This window comes from Aphis gossypii, chromosome X (genome assembly GCF_020184175.1).
Source record: "Aphis gossypii isolate Hap1 chromosome X, ASM2018417v2, whole genome shotgun sequence".
Lineage (NCBI taxonomy): Eukaryota > Metazoa > Arthropoda > Insecta > Hemiptera > Aphididae > Aphis > Aphis gossypii.
In genome coordinates this window covers 16,144,870-16,162,269 of record NC_065533.1, presented here as the reverse complement: position 1 = coordinate 16,162,269, position 17,400 = coordinate 16,144,870, and the positions used below count along the sequence as shown (strand labels likewise).

General features: G+C 31.0%; 1 protein-coding gene across 2 annotated transcripts in view; it reads left to right on the top strand.

Annotated features, from left to right (window-relative positions):
- LOC114120319 (teneurin-a) overlaps nucleotides 1-2,869 on the top strand; it is a 31,265-nt gene extending 28,396 nt beyond the window's left edge. For both annotated transcript variants that reach the window (XM_027982192.2, XM_027982191.2), the window contains exons 34-35: nucleotides 61-701; nucleotides 1,277-2,869. In XM_027982192.2, coding sequence (XP_027837993.2) covers nucleotides 61-701; nucleotides 1,277-1,585 — 950 coding nt within the window. In that variant the 3' untranslated portion in view covers nucleotides 1,586-2,869. The remainder of the gene's footprint in view (nucleotides 1-60; nucleotides 702-1,276) is intronic.
- Nucleotides 2,870-17,400: the final 14,531 nt, after the last annotated feature.

Genomic DNA, 17,400 nt, shown 5'->3' with positions numbered 1-17,400 from the left:
TAGAACGAAGAATTAAAATTATTTTATAATGATATTAAAAATAACTTAAATTTTTTATAGATGAAAAATATTGGTTGTCTTTGGTCGGCTACGACTTGAAGCTACTCATGCCTCAGATGCCACAATCCATATCGACATTCCCTTCATTATTACCATCTATGTCAGCAAGTCTTGGTAATATACCATTGGATATAACGTCCGTTTATTTCAACCATTTGACCAAATTATTGAACAAACGAAAACTTACGTCTCTTCCGGAATCCCAAACCCACATTGACCCGATAATCAATTCATTCAAAGAAAAACCGAAATATTTTGACCCGATGTGGATTACGTTCTACATGAACGATTTAGAAGAAAATGTAGATAGAGGTCCCAAAGCACACGGGACCCAGCCGGGAGCATCTTTAGCACCGCTTTTTGGTAACGGTATTCACTTATCGAGATCATCGGATGGCAGAGTGATTGTACAAAGCGTCCCAAATGCTAATCCAATTTATAAGGATGTGTTTACTTCAGTTTTCAACGATACGTTCCTGTTACCATTTAGCTTAGTGATGCACGGCGCCCAACAAGATGCTTATTACTTCGTTAAAAAGGATATTTGGCATGCTAATGAAGATAAGGCACAACTAAAGAGATTTGGTTCCCAAATGAATACTACTTTCCATGAAAAAGAGTCCGATAACAATTCTGGAAAGGTAAGGATATTAATTTAATGGTATTCCTAATTTGGGTAGAATACAATATTTTAATGGTTAGGTTTTTCTAAAACACAATTTCTTTCGTTATTTCTATTCGACGTTGGTATATTGCCTCATTGGGAAATCATATGTATTATACCGAGAGTATAGACGATATTTTCATATAATCAAAGCTGTGCAAGTTAACTAATATTTTCAATTTGTCAAGTTAAGTTTAAAGTTACTTTTATTTTTTTTAGTCTTGTAAAAGGTGCAAGTTTAGTAGAAAAAAAATTATATGATTTAGTTAAAAATCAGTTCATTTTTTTTTAACTGCATATTTACGCCTATGTTAAATCATAATATTGGATCGATTTTACTTACAACATAAAAATGTCTACAAAACAAATATTTAATTCTATGATTAATAATAATAAAGCATTTTAAGACAAATTTGGTTAAATAATGTTTTAATAAGTGCACATTACCCTTAATTATTAAACTTTGTAATAAAATAATTTAGAAATTAGGCTTGGCCTCTAAAGTTTTCTGACGTTTTCATAGTATCTTTATACGTTTTTTTTTGTTTCCAGATGGTGGACGTGCGAATACATTGTGCGGACACAGTGATCAATTTGCGATACGGCACAACGTTGGAACACGAAAAACAGCGACTGTTACATCACGCTAAGACATCTGTGATGCGAAAGGCTTGGCATAGGGAACGGGATCTGCTGAGATTAGGTTTACCCACGAACAAAGACTGGTCGGTCGCAGAGATCGATGAAATACTTAAGTCGGGCTATGCCAACGGTTTTGACGGCGAATACATCCGAGACACCGAAAGGTATCCGGAGCTTTGTGACGATCCGTACAACATTAGATTCGTAAAGACAAACTAATGTTCATGACATCAATGTCGTTACGTCGCAGCTATTGCTGAACTCTGTAAAATGAATTCTTGATTACATTAATACATACTTTAAGATGAAAAAACAATCATCAAATTGACCAATACTGTTTGTATGGTCCTTGATTTTAATCATCAACGATCACGACAGCAATACGACGTAAGTTGTTCGCCACAATTGAGTTGACGTACAATTCAATCAAAGCTGAAATATCGTTGGAAACTATACATTATTGTGATTAAAAATAGGTACTTTAAGCGAAACACGACTTTTCAACATCAGTTCACTCATATTTTATCTAGTCAACGAGTCGAACTGCAGTATTTATCTAATTTTAATTCTATATGTGGTTGGTTATTATTGTTTGTTTGATTGCCATTCTTTTTAGATTAAAATATTGTTATTCTTTTATTATTTCCCTTATAATTGTTATGTGTTTACACCACATACAACGAAGACTATATTTAAGTAGGGATCATTCAGTTCAAAACATTCGTCCCAGATAATTTTTAAAATATATATTTTTTTTTCCATTATAATACTTAGTTGTCTATAAGAATTTATTAAAAAAAAATAATAATACGTTCATGTTATTGAAATCTTTTAGATTGCTTATGATCCTAAGTACGGTCTTGTGTGTACTGTTTAATGTATTTACTTTATTGATGTTTTCGTTAATTCGTCCTATTGTGATTCAAAAAAAAAAAAAAAAAATTAAAACCACTATATTTTGCTATATTTATTCAGTGTTAATATTATTATTGTGTATTTATGTGTATTATTTATTTTATAAACCTTGAGTTTGTAACGTCCTTATGATATATTATGTATTTTATATAAGTTAATTTGTTTCTACTGGCTCACGATAGAAACTTATTGTTTGATAATGATTCCAATGTTCTTTTATTACAATGTACATTCGTTTATACTTAATTTTGCCAAAAACGACATTTAATCAATTTATTTTTATATTTAAATAATATTCGATTTTATATAACCCACCCTTATATTTTCAATCTCTGGTGACATTTTTTTCTTTTTTTTTTAAGTGTCCCATGTATTGAATTTTATGTACAGTAATAACCTAATTTACGGCCACTGCATTATAGGTGCCGAATATCAGTATTAATTACCAAAATTATCATTATCGATAATTTAAGATTAACTTACTTGATGTGTCCAGATATTTATAACATTGTAAAAATACTTATTATCAATATAAATATTTAATGAATAAATTTACTGCATTTACATGTATTTTATTTACATACAAAATTGTATTCATTTATTTGACATTGATTAAAAAACAGGTATGCTGTTAATATGAAACAATAATGAATAATGAACTAATCAAATAACTAAAATGGTACCTAAACCAAATAATATAAAACCACGAAATCATTAATATAGGTACTTATATATTAGTATTATACATAACGTCATACAAACAATTAAGGTAAGTATACATTCAAAGGCGATTTTTTTTTTTATTTTGAATGAAATGACTCAAAGCAACTTTGGTTACGTGCTATACAGGGTGTAATTCGTCTATTTGACCCAGACAAATAAAAATATGAGAAAATACATATATATGTACACTAAAACAAGACAATTTTCACTGAATTTATTTAAAAATGTATTTATTATTTGTATTATCAATTTTTCCTTTTTTGAATGATTGTAGGCAGTGGCGTAGCCAGAATTTTTTTTAGGGGGGGGAGGGGGGTTTGTAATAAAATGTAACTTGTGGAGGATTTCACACTTCCTGAAATGTATTCATAAATTGTTTAAATAAATTATAATATACGTTTAACTGTTAAATATTTATTTAAAATAATTTTTTTTCTTTTTTTACAAATACATTTAAAATATATTAAACGAAAAAAATAGTATTTAATAACATATTATGTTTTATAACAGTCTAATGCGGCGACTCTTTCTGGCCATATTTTCAATAACTTCTTCGACTGTTACCTTTACATCACGGTGAATATTCATTAATGCTAACCCGTTCAATCTATTTGCAGTTATTGTGTTCCTGAGATATGTTTTCAACCGTCTAAGTGTTGAAAATGATCTTTTACTAGTAGCAGTGGTAACTGGTAAAGAAGCTAAAATATTTAAGAGTGTGTATATTGAAGGGTATATGTTTTCGTTACATTCGGCTAAAGCAGATACAACATTTGTTATGGGTTTTGATTTTATTTGCTGTTTCCATAATGAAAATTCCCCCAAAGCCGAGTAGACATCAGCTTCAATATCAACTTTATAGGTTTTCAAAAGTACCTTGAAACATTCATCATTATTTTCTTTATCTTTCACCAAACAAAGAAAATTACTCAAAATTGATTTGTGTGCTAAAAATCTGTCATTCAATTGTTGACTAAAACTATCCAAAAAAGGAATATATTAAGAGACTCTATAATATGACTCAGCCGAATCTGTGATCACATTTGTTCTATGCTCTTGTTTGTTTGCTAACCTAGGGACTTTTATATTGATATCAAACTTTTCAGATTTTTTTAATACATCATTATATATATTTTTTAATTGTTTTTCTGCTTCAGCTCTTCGTTGAGTAGTTACCTCTATTACATTTTCTGCAAGTTCTATTGCTTCAATGAGATCTAAATGTTCATCTTGTAATTTTTTACTTAATGGCAAACTTACTGAAAAAACATCGACAAGAATAAAAATACAAAGAAGAAACTCTCCTTGTTTAATTGAACAGAGCAAATTACTGGCTTGAGATGATGTATCCCTGTCATTCCATGAAGAAATATTTTCTAATGCTTCTACAATAGCATCGTATAGTTCCAAAAATACTAATACTGCTTCGTGCCGTTCAACCCATCTAGTTGGGCATAATTTTTTTAGCTTTTTCTTTCTCGTATCTGTAATACATTTATCAATAGCCTTTTCTAAAACATCTTGTCTTTTAGGAGTCCTCAAAAATACACAAACAGCTTGTAAGGTTCCAGTAGCGTTGCGCATCGGTTTCAAATTGCAAGCGTCTGATATTTATAAATTAAGTGAATGTGAACTACAGTGTAAATACAATGCTAGTGGATATGATTCTTTTACTATTGCTTGCACTCCGTTAAATTTTCCTTGCATTGCAGATGCCCCGTCATACCCTTGACCACGTAGAAAATCTAAATTAATACCTATACTTTGTAGGGTATCCAACAATACTTTAGCCAAGCTTTTGCCACTTACATCTACCACTGGAACAAATTTCAGAAAGTCTTCTCTTAAAGTTGTTGTTTCTTTATCAAAGTAGCGTACACACAAACTAAATTGTTCAACACCGGAAATATCACAAGTCTCGTCAGCCAGAACTGTGTAACATTTAGACTGATTAATTTTACATACTAACTTATTAATAATAATATGGTAAATTGTATCAATTATTTCATTTTGAAATTCTGGACTTGTATACATGGCATTCTTCTTACAATTTTGTAAATGGTTTTTAAGTATTAAGTCACCCCCACTTACACGATATCTTAAGAATGCTCTGAAATTTCCATCGTTTTCTGTAGAATATAGTTCATCAGGTTGAAAGTGACCACTATCTTTGTGACCTCGTAATGCCAATCCTTGACGCCCACACAATGTAGTAGTCTCTATAATTGGACGTAATATTTGCCTATTTTGTTCAATTTCGAGTTTTGGGTTGTTATCAAGTTGAACGGCAATATTATTTTGTTTTTTATTAAACACTGATAAAAATCCATCAACCTTTGAAACAGCAGTTAAATGATTTTATTTTTTTGATGTTCATTAAATTTATCAATCGCGTAGGGCCAATCGTCAAAAAGTTTAAAAAAGTTTATCTTAAACTGTGGTAGTGTGTGAATACGGCATAACAGAATACATTTTACCACGACCAAATGATTGTATTCCTATATTATAAATATTATATTTTTGATATAAATACGGCTGAGGGGGAGGGTTATAACACCCAAAACCCCCCTGGCTACGCCACTGATTGTAGGTACCTATTGTTCAATATTAATGTCATTGAATAAAAAAATAACCAATAATTCGATAGATCATCTGTGACAAGGAGATGATGGAGATGGCGATTTAATCGACTATGTATGTTTAAATATTCATATGCTCAAATTAGTTAAAAAAAAAAAAGAAAAAGTAGCTTCTGTGTGAATTAACTTGTAAAATATAATTGCAAGTCTTTAAAAAATTAAATTAATATAGGTACTAATTTTGTTTATAACACTCGCAATAGTTACTTAAATTTATTAGCCATAAGAATATTGTCTATACATTTATATTAAGCATGATTGATCAGTTAAATTTATAAAATTTTGGTTCATGCCAGAGGTTTAAAATCGTTTAAAAAAATATTTACTATTTAGCTACATTTCAACTATAGTTTAACTTTTAATTTTTAACTATCATTTATTCCAGTTCGTGTTAAGACGTCGTACAGTCCACACGTTAATTGCCTCTCGTTCCGCTTTATCTGCTCCCGATAGCTTGTGCATTGTTCGCTGTGTCCAGCTCGTCGCGGTATTCGTACCGTTGGTAATGTATAAATTATTTAAACATTACCCAAGGTCAACCCATAATTTTCCTTATCTACATCATTATGAGTTACTCTAATCGCCCACCGACTCCTATCACCAAATATCCCAAATCGCCAAAAAATAAACATTTAACAGATAAAACTATTCCATCGCTTACTATCACCAAAACACTAATAGATCAAACGGGTGTCAATAGCCCCTCGGACTTCTCTGACAACGAAAATGATTGGCTAACAGTCCAATCAAATACTTCAAAACGCTCAAGATCTCACAACAGCTCTTCTCCTACCACAAAAAAACCTGACAAAAATATTTTTATTTCGGCTAACCGTTTTTCTCCGATTGCACCTTCTGACGAAACTTAACCTATAGAAACATCAAATACCAATACAAACCCTGTAATCAATCTCAATGAAAATAATACATCAAAGCCACCTCCTATCTTTATTCAAGAACTGATAAACTACAACAATTTCTGTCAAAAAATAAATGAATTAACTGATGAAACCGGTTTTGTTTGCAAAAGCTCTACCAAAGGACTTAAATTCTAAACGTACAGTCCTGTCTCCTATAGATCAGTCGTATCTTACCTCAAAAATACTAACGTCTCCTTTCATTCATTTCAACTTAAAGAGGAGAAAGCATATCGCGTCGCAATACGAAACATGCATCATACGACTGACACCTCTCTTATTAAACAAGAACTCTTAAATAAGGGATTTGTCACTAGAAGCATAACGCCTATTACAAACAAGCTAACCAATACTCCCCTACCGATATTCTTTATTGATTTAGAACCGTGTCCAACAAACTCCGGTATTTTTAAACTAACCTCATTATGTTATACAAAAATTAAAGTTGAAACTCCCAACCCAAAAAAAGAAATACCGCAATGTCACTGATGCCAAAATTACGGCCACACTCGTGGCTACTGTAATCACTCTCCTCGTTGTGTACGCTGTGGTGAACAACATGAGTCAACTGTATGTACCAAAGATAGCAGCTCTCCTGCCAAATGCGCTCTATGTAGTGGTAATCACGGCTAAATTTAGGGGCTACCAATCGCACCTAAATCTTAAAAAAAATTATCAGAAAACCCTTCAAAAAAAATCTGGAATAAAAGTTCTCTTCCACGCCAATCAACTGTAAAAAATACCTACGAATATACACACCAAGCTTACTCACAAAATTTCCCCCCATTAAATCAAGATTCTTCTTCTCACAGTCATGATAACAACTCAAAGGATAATCATAATGAAAATATCTCTGCACAACTATCATCATTTATTAACGAATTTAAAGCATTAATAAACCCTCTAATATCACTCCTCACCACAGTCATTGATAAACTTATTAAAAATGCCAACAAATAATTTGCAAACAATCTCCATATTGTTATGGAATGCAAACGGCATCTCGCAACATTTAAATGAACTACAATTGGTCCTCATGCAAAAAAAGCCGAAATTGCACTTATTACGGAAACTTCATCGCTCAAGCTATTTGGTTACGATATTATCAGAGCTGACCACCCATATGGTACTGCCCACAGAGGCGCTGCTCTCTTAATCTCAATCAAAATCGACCATCTCCCTCTTCCTCCATATTTATCTCCAAACATCATTCAAGCAACTAGCACATCAATAAAAATTAACTCTACAACTATCTCCATTTCCTCTTGCTATTTCCCGCCAGGAAGACCCTTCCCTTCGGTCGAACTGAGTAAACTTTCTCAAACTCTAAGCTTCACTCATGTTATTGGTGCTGACTTCAACGCTAAATTCCATACATGGAGCCGAACCACCAACACTAGAGGTCGTGCTCTAAACAACTTCATCTCACTCAACCACCTCAAGGTAATAGCGCCGCACTCTCCAACCTATTGGCCATCGCATGGCAACCGTCACCCCGACACCCTTGACTTTTTTATCACCAATCTACCAAACCGCTTTTCCACTGAACTTAAACGATCCAGCTTCTGATCATACACCTGTATTACTCCTCATTGGTGCTCAACCCACTTTGAAGCAAAACAGACCAACCATTACTCCAGGTACTACAAATTGGAACAAATTCAGAGTTTTCATCTCAAACAAAATAATTCTTAATACTAAATTAAAATCATCTTCCGATGTCGACCAAGCAATCACCCAACTCTCGGATGTCATTCAAACAGCAGCCAAGGACTCATCTACCCTTCGCGCACCCTATTCTCAAACACCCAACCTATCACTGGAACTAAGACAACTTATTGCTGAAAAACGCAGAGCCAGATCTAAATGGCAACAAACTCACTACCCTGCAGACAAAGTTCAATTATCTTTCCAATAAACTTAAGTCCCTACTTAAAACTCACAAAGCCAATCTTTACAAAAATCACTTACAAAACCTCTCTCTTACAAATGGATCTCTCTGGCGCAAAACTAAGTCAATACTACGAATTAAGGACTCTCCTCCGCCTCTTTGCCGTGCAGACAACTCACTTGCTTCTACAGACAAGGAAAAAGCAGATATTCTCACTGAAGAATTATCGGGCATTTTCAAACCACATCTCATTCCTACACCAGCACCACACATGTCGTCAGTCATGGAAACTCTTCAGTCTACTTTACCTATGGTCCTACCTACAAAACCTACTTCCCCAGCGGAAATAGTGGGTATTATCAAAAAACTGGCAAACAACAAATCCCCAGGTCATGACCTCATCTCTAACAAAATCGTCAAAAATCTACCTATGAAATCGATCGTTCATCTTGCTCATATCTATAATGCAGCCCTTCGGTTATCTTATTTCCAGACTACCTGGAAAGCATCTGTTATTATTACAGTACTCAAACCTGGTAAGCCGTTAAATATCTGGGTCTTACATTCGACAGACGACTTACCTGGTCTCTCCATCTTAAAGATAAGCGTAAGAGACTTAACTCTAGGTTTCACCTGCTAAGGCCACTACTTCGTTCGAACCTTACCTTACCCATCAAAATCATTCTTTATAAAGCTCTTCTTCAACCAATATGGACCTACGGTATTGTAATCTGGGGTTCCGCTAAGAACTCAAACAAGAGAACCATACAAGCCTTCCAAAACATCTCTCTTCACTTAATCACTGGTGCACCCTGGTTTGTCTCGAACGAGACCATAAACTCCGACCTCAAATTACCATCCATCGACCATACAGCTGCTATCTACTACAAACGCTTCCACGCCAAACTCCAAGTTATTCCTAATCAACTAATCAATGAATTAGCTTCACTAACACTTCCAGGTAATCCAGCCAGACGTCTGAAAAGGAAATGGTGCCGTGATATGATAACTTAAGTTTTAATCTTATAAATATATGAGGCGTCACAAATGTGTGACTCCCTCCTCATGTGATTATTCTTGTTAATTGTATGTAAATTTGTATTACTTTTAATTATTGTACTTTGTATAGATTGTAATTCTTCAAATAAAGCCAATTAAAAAAAAAAAAAAAAAACTATCATATAATAATTATAAAGTAAGAAGTGATATCAACAACCAACTACATGGTACCTATTTAATTAATGATGGTAAGAAATAGCAATAAGCTAACCAATTCTAAGCCGAAAGTCAGTAAGTGATAATGTGATAGTTTTTGAGAAATATGACTTTTTCTATATTATCTTTTTATTTTTATCACGTTGTAAATAAATAATAAATTAATAATTTTTAAATAACTTTTGCTGTAGAATCTAAAAAAAATAATCGATCAAAGGATACTTTAAACATTTAGGACAAAAAATTTCATTGTCAACCATATTTTTCACTTCTTCAATAATTAAATTATACCAACTCTAAAATAATGAATGAATGAAGAAATCACTAAATAAATTGAATAAATAAATAAAAATTTACATTTAGAAATAAATCAATGAATATTATTTTTGCTTTTGTTTTATAATAAAATCATCTTTAAATTCATTAACACTTTTACCATAATAGTATTTTACTGTGATAAAAAAAATAATTATTATTTTGAAAAAAAAAACGGAAAATTAACAGTTTGAAGTTTGATAATTTATAAAGTATTTAAATTTAGAATTAAAAAAATTCAAATTCAAATACTCACAGAAAAATAATAATAGAAATTCAAAGGGAAGCGAATTTAATACCTTCATGAAAAAAAATGTTTAATTCATTATTTCTGATTATAATAATTCATAAACAATTGTTTATTTGCATTAATGCTCTAATTTTACTTAAAAAAAAAAAATTGTTCAAGAAGTTGCAAGTAGTATTTCTACTGCTTTTGTAAAAAATTAAGGTTTTGGCAAAACGACATTCGATTTTAATTTATATACATTTTTTTTTAATTAACAATATATGAAAAAAAGCCAAAAAAGTGTGCCGCTACCCGAGTAACACTGTATAATTAAAAATATATTTTTAAAATATTTCTGTAAATTCCCTACATTTATTACTTGTGTTTATATTCAACCATAAATTATACTGGTTTTTAGAGAATTTTGTACGATAGTTCATGATATTGAACGCATTATTTACTTAAGTACAGAACTCATCAGTACCTTCACTTCCTTTAAAGTTGCTATCTCCTAGAAGATCACAACATTATAGAGCATTTGAAACACTATTACCTGATTGAGTGTTTCTTCTATGTTCGCCAGGCTATCAGGAACGGTCGACAAAACACGAACGATACAGTACACTGAATAATATACAGAGCATTTAATAAAAACATCGAAGAAGTCTTAAATGTTCGTTTCAAACTGTTGAGTGTATCGTAATAACCAACGTAACCATTAATGGCTACGTCTGGATGGGGTGGACATTTCGGATACAAGTGCTGTTTTGTGAACGTGAGCACGTTACCTAGCTGTTGCAGTTACAGAAAGGCGGGTTCTGATACGTTAGAAGCTGTAGTTTGTACCAGCTGCAGGATCTCTCTCTCTCTTTCTTTCTGCGTTATTAAGCTATTGAGAATTCTTCTGCTTGAGCGAGAGAATTCTGAGCCATAACATCGCCGTGGAATAGTTATCCAAGTACTCGGGCAAGATAGATTTACCCGAGTAGGAGTCATCAGTGATAAGCTCGGCAAATGTATCGAAACACCTGACGTGAATTCTGAACCTTCGGCAGGGTTGGATTCATTCACACAAACGTTGGATGTTTGTGTAGACGAGTGGGCACTGGCAAATGTGAATTAGCCATACACTAATTATGTTTTGATGATTGGAAATGGATGTAATGTGTGATTTTCAATGGTACGGAATTCGCTCTCCTTATATACAATTTTAAAAATTATCATGCTTACTTAAAGCTATTATAAAAGTAGCTTCTAAAATTTTTTCCGCTTCTTGCAGCATTGATGTACAAACCCCTTTGATATATTAAATAATTAGCTTGTGTGGTTATGTTTTGAAGATTTCTTTTAGGTGAATAAAGTGGTTCACATCATTTCGCATGAAACAAGATGGTATTTTTATTTTTTTTCACATGCTAACTAAAAATACACTTACATAGATTTTTCTAATGAATCATACTCCGTAAAAAAATCGCTGACATTAAGACCAATGCCTAATTAGTTACTGATATTTTAGGAAGTTTTACATCACAGCGTAGCCATTTTTTCAAACACATATATTATAAAAATAAGTGTACATTTCGAATACATTTTATAACTCAAGATCCAATACTCCGATTTCAATAAAAATTTCAGGGCATATTAAGATTGATGTTTAAATAGTTTCTGTAAAGTTTGTACGCTGTGCAATGAGTAGTTTCGGAGTTATGGCCTCTTAAAAGCCAAAAAAAAAAAAAAAAAAAAAATTAAAAGTACTGATTATTGTTATTTATTTTCGATAACCATGATAACAACTTTTTGTTCTTTATTTTCTTCGTTTTTGTAAAATTTTTCACTAATGATTCACTCCCATTGGTTGCAGGAGAAGGTTCTTATGTAATACAATTTTAGGAAAATCCACCAGAAAAGTACGGAATTTGGATTTAAAAAACAACAACAATGACGTCACTTTCCAGCAAGAAAATAAACTATATTTTTGTTTATTGTAAGGTCGCTTATCGGTTAAAATTAAATATAATAGTTTGCAGACTTGTTGTTATTTTTTGTCAAAGCTATAACAACAAAAATAAGAATTGCGAAATAAGTCAATGTCCACTGTAAATCTCAAAATCAAAACAATAGACTAACAAAACAAGTTATACCAAATTTTATTTGGTTCAAAAGCTAATTATTTTAATTCTATTAGCCTTGCATGATTTGCCTACAATTTAAAATTTTATAACTTATATTTTGATTCTTCATTAGTTCATTACCTATTCCAAGCAATATCACATTTTTTAAATTTTTGACTTGAATATTGTGTGAATTTATAATGCACTTTTATATATTATAACACACATATATTTATTTATTGGTTTTCCAATTTTTGTTCTCTTACAGTTTTTATTCATTTATTCAACTTAAATTTATTGTTTTACTATTTCATTTAAAATACTATTTACATGGCATAATTAATTTTACATTGTTAAATTCAGGTATGTTGAATAAAATTGGCATTCGTCATTCCAAATTATTAACACCAAAATGTCAATCTCTTTACGGCACTGGTGTAATGATGCAAAAATTATTACGGACTGAAAAGAAAAAATGCCAAAATTCAAGGAATGTCTTAAAGCAGCTGAAAAATTCTCAGATAAATATTTGGATTCTAAAATCATTGGATGTATGACACCCGCGGCAGCTATATTCACCAAACTTCAACTTCGTGAAACGAAGAATAGTCCCAAAGGCCGTAGGTTTACTCTTGAAGAGAAGCTACTTTGTTTGTCACTGTATAAGCAAAGTACAAAGTCCTACCAATTACTTTCGAAACTTTTTATATTACTGGCACGTAAAACCTTATCAACATTGCTATCCCAAATTCCAAGTTCATTTATTGTAAACTGTATTCATATCTGTTATTATGTATCTATAATTATGTTTTTATTGTTATGAAATATAATAAATGTATATTTTGTTCTGTAATTATAAAATGTTTGAATTGTATTAAGTATTGTCGAAATATTTCTTATAATAAAAAACAAAACCTAAATATGTATTAACTTTTGTTGTCGTTTTTTCCATTAATTAATAAAAGGTGTTTTCGTTTGATTAGCAAATAATATCTTATTTATATTTTTATAAGGTATTTCAGTATTTATTTTGAAGTAACATACAGAAAATAATGGGTAATAAATTGAGAAAAAAATGATGTTATTAAATAATAATTTAAAAATAACGGGAATATTTTTTGGACCAGGACGCGACGAGCGCCGTCGCCTCCACCGTAGTTCTTTACATCGCTCACCGGGAGCGCTTTTCACAATGTTCCGAAAAATAACACGGTAGATGCCTATCTATCGGTATACTTGTCTATGCACTAGTTTGTCTGCAGTCGTCAGCCGTTAATGTTCTTCGTAAAGTAGCACGACTATATTTTATTTATTAATTATTAATGTTGTACGCGTTATCAAACGCGTTAAGCAATTATTTAGTCAAATAATATTATTCTATTTGCCCATGAACGCATAATATTTTATGAGGCAATCATAACAAATTGATTTATATGTAATGACTAATGTTATTGACATGAAAACAATTATTCAACAACACCCATTAATTTGGAATACAAAAACTAATCGACATTTTGCAAATGGAGCATACCTAGTGAAAATATGAACTGCACTCAATTGTAATTGCCTACACGAAATTTAAAACAAAGCGTAACACGAATTTTAAGAAAAACTGTTTTGAATGGTTTTCTTTTTCTTTACAGACTTTGGTCTGCACAAATTGTCAAACGAATGTATGATAAATAACGCTGGTTATTATATATAATAAATTAGATATAATAAAGTGTAAGCTGGTACCTAAATTAATGGTCAGTAAATTTGTAAAGTCATATACCTACCTATTAAATCACCATCAGTATCGTGCAAGGCATTCAATTGGGGGAATTAGCTGGAATGTTATTTATGTTTGTATAAATCTAGTTCAGCACCTCTTCAAAATTTCGGTTTTTTATTTTGGAAACCTATGTATTTTAACGTTTAAAAATGATGGTGCAAAGTTTTTTTCGGAAATCATTAGTTATAAAGTTGTAGAGTAATAAACTCACGATTTTTGGTGTCTGAGCGAGCAGCGAGCGAGTGGCAATGTTGGCCCCTAATTCCCTTTAAAAAATGAAAACGTATTAAAAATAAGCATAGGTATATATTTTTGTTTTTGGACTTCTCAAAAACTTATGATTTCGGAAAAAAATTTGACACCATAATTTTTAAAACGTTAAAATACACTGGTTTCTAAAAAAAAAAAAACAAAATTATGGTTACAATTTATTTTATACTATTGTTTATAAAAATTAAAACCTAAAATAAATTCCCAGTTGAATATATTTTTATTAAAACAGATAATATGTGTAAGTACGAGTGCTACGACACGTATCATTACGTATTACATATATAATTATCTAATCTGTGTTTTATAGTATTATATCGCCACTAGCATCGGCTAAACACTGAAAATCGTAAACTTATTATAGTCTGTAACTTTAAAACTAATGATTTCGGAAAAAGCTTTTTGCACCATCATTTTTAAAACGTTAAAGTAGGTACATATGTTTTCAAAATAATAAATAACCAACATTTCGAGTGGGTACTAAGCTAGATTTGTTCCTTTATTTTGTATACTTTTTCCTTACAACATTCCTAAATAATTGTATTCGAATAAAAACCGAATCTGCTTCATGTAATGCCACGCTCCTGGTGGATTGTTTTGTAACTACATCTTTAGGAGAATCAAACGTGCCAGCCGCTGGGCGCGCGCCGGCAGTTGGAGACTAGTTTGTCCGCTGCCGTTAGGCATTGACGTTGTTCGTAAAGTGTCATGATTATTTAATATATTTAACAACATTTAATGTTATTCGTGACACCAATGTGTGAAACATTTATTTAATCAAATAATATTATTCTATTTGCCCATGAACGCATAATATTTCATGAGGCAATCATAACAAATTTATATATAATACGTAATATTATTGACGTGTAAAACAATTATTCAATAACATCCTTGAATTTGGAATACAAAAACTAATAGATATTTTGCAAATGCAGCGTACCTAGGTGAAAATATGAACTGCACTCAATTGCAATTGCTTACACGAAATTTAAAACAAACCGTAACACGAATTTTTAAGAAATACTGTTTTGAATGGTTTTCTCTTTTTACTGACATTGGTCTGTACAAATTCGCTAACGAATGTATGATAAATAACACTCATTATTATTACCAAGTTTACTATTTATTTGAAAAATATAATTTTATCGATCGCAGAAAACGGTGTAACGATGTGATCGCTAGACGTTCCAAAAACAAGAAATTCAGAAGTCTTATTAAAAACATTGTGCCAAAAATAATCCATCGATCGCTATTAGACGAGAATTCATTTATTTGTCTTAAACTATTAAAAATGTTATCTATTATTCATATTAATAGTGCTTACTTTTAACTCACAATTAAGTTTTTTACGCCACCCATCGAAATAACCGTTTCAAAGCTTATAAAATACTTAATAGTGTACCTATTTTTATTTTCAAAAAGTGAACATTAATAAGTTAAACGCTGGACTTTTTTAAGCACTTTATTTCACATAAACTTAAACGTTGTATTAGTTAAAGTAATAGTCATTTTTTGTTGATTGTATCAGTAGGATGCATTTTTAACAAAATAGTATTAAAATTAATGTGCACTTATATCACTTTAGAAGACTAAAATTTAATTTACTGCGATTTTCTTAAGACAAGTACTTAAAATAAGATATGTGTGAACGGAACGGTATCCGACGATGTCTTACCACTGACGACACTAATAACGCAAAAATAAAAATAAAATAAAGAGAATAATTATAAATATAAATATATTAATAATATATTATGAATATATCAAATATATTATTATTTAAAATAATAGAAAATAGAAAATATATTGTTTATTTATAATATTATATATTATTTATGTATGGTGATTATGTGGTTTAAATAAATTGTAAGGCAAACACAAGGGACACGGACCTTGAATGAACGACTTTTATATTTATAAGTCATTAGTTATTAGTAGGGCTAGGGACTTCATTCCCTAATTTTCATATTAAAAATGCTCAAATATGCAATTATAATTATAAAATGGTCAAATATGCAAAATATGAACTCGTATTACTGTATTGATATGCTCGATTTTACATATAATTATTGTAAATTCGTTATTTTTATTTAATAAAATAAATAACGGTCGAGTTGTCGCACGCATGTAATATACTCTAAAATACCCCAATAAATCAAGTCGCTGATGATTGGAACCAGTGGCGTATTTTCAACATTTTTCTGGGGGGGGGGTCCACAGTTTATGCATAATTAAATAATTTATATAAACTATGAAAACTATGTACCTATTGCCTTTATCACACATTATATTTAGCCATGACTTGGAAACTGTCGTTAGAATACACAGAATACCAATTTCTATACTTATTACTTTACTATACTGCAGAGATATGTATAGGTTTTTTTCTAAATACGCCACTGATTGGAACGATTCCTATTATCTAATCACGATACACTCGTCGGAACTTAAAATACATAAAACCACCATGTGACCGTAACTATTAATTTATCGTTTTTGATCATAACACTAGGCTAATTTTTCCAAAGGAATTCGGCATTTATTTAAATCGTTTGAATTCGCTTTCGCGCATTCTAAAAAATTTTTTAGTTCGTCCTCACACGGCGGCTTTACATAGGTACTTCGATATCGTTTTTTCCTAATAATAAATAAATTATCATTATAAATAATATATTATTTATAAATTTTTAACCCCTTTCTGCATGATTTTTTATTTTTGACTGGAAAAAAATCTACTTCATTAAAATTTTTCCCTGATTATGGGAAAAATAATAAAAAAAATTTCAAGTTCAAAGTTTGGAAGTTATAAGGTAAAGTTTATTGTGTTCCAAATATGGCACATCATGCATAATAGTCACTTATCAATACTTTTGTAAGTGCCATATTTGGCACACCATGCATAATAGTCACTTATCAATATTTTTGGAAGTGCCATATTTGGCACACCATGCAGTATCAATGATTATAAACATTTGTAATTGTGCCATACTTGGTAGGTAAATTGGTAATGGTAAATATTACCACCATTTTTT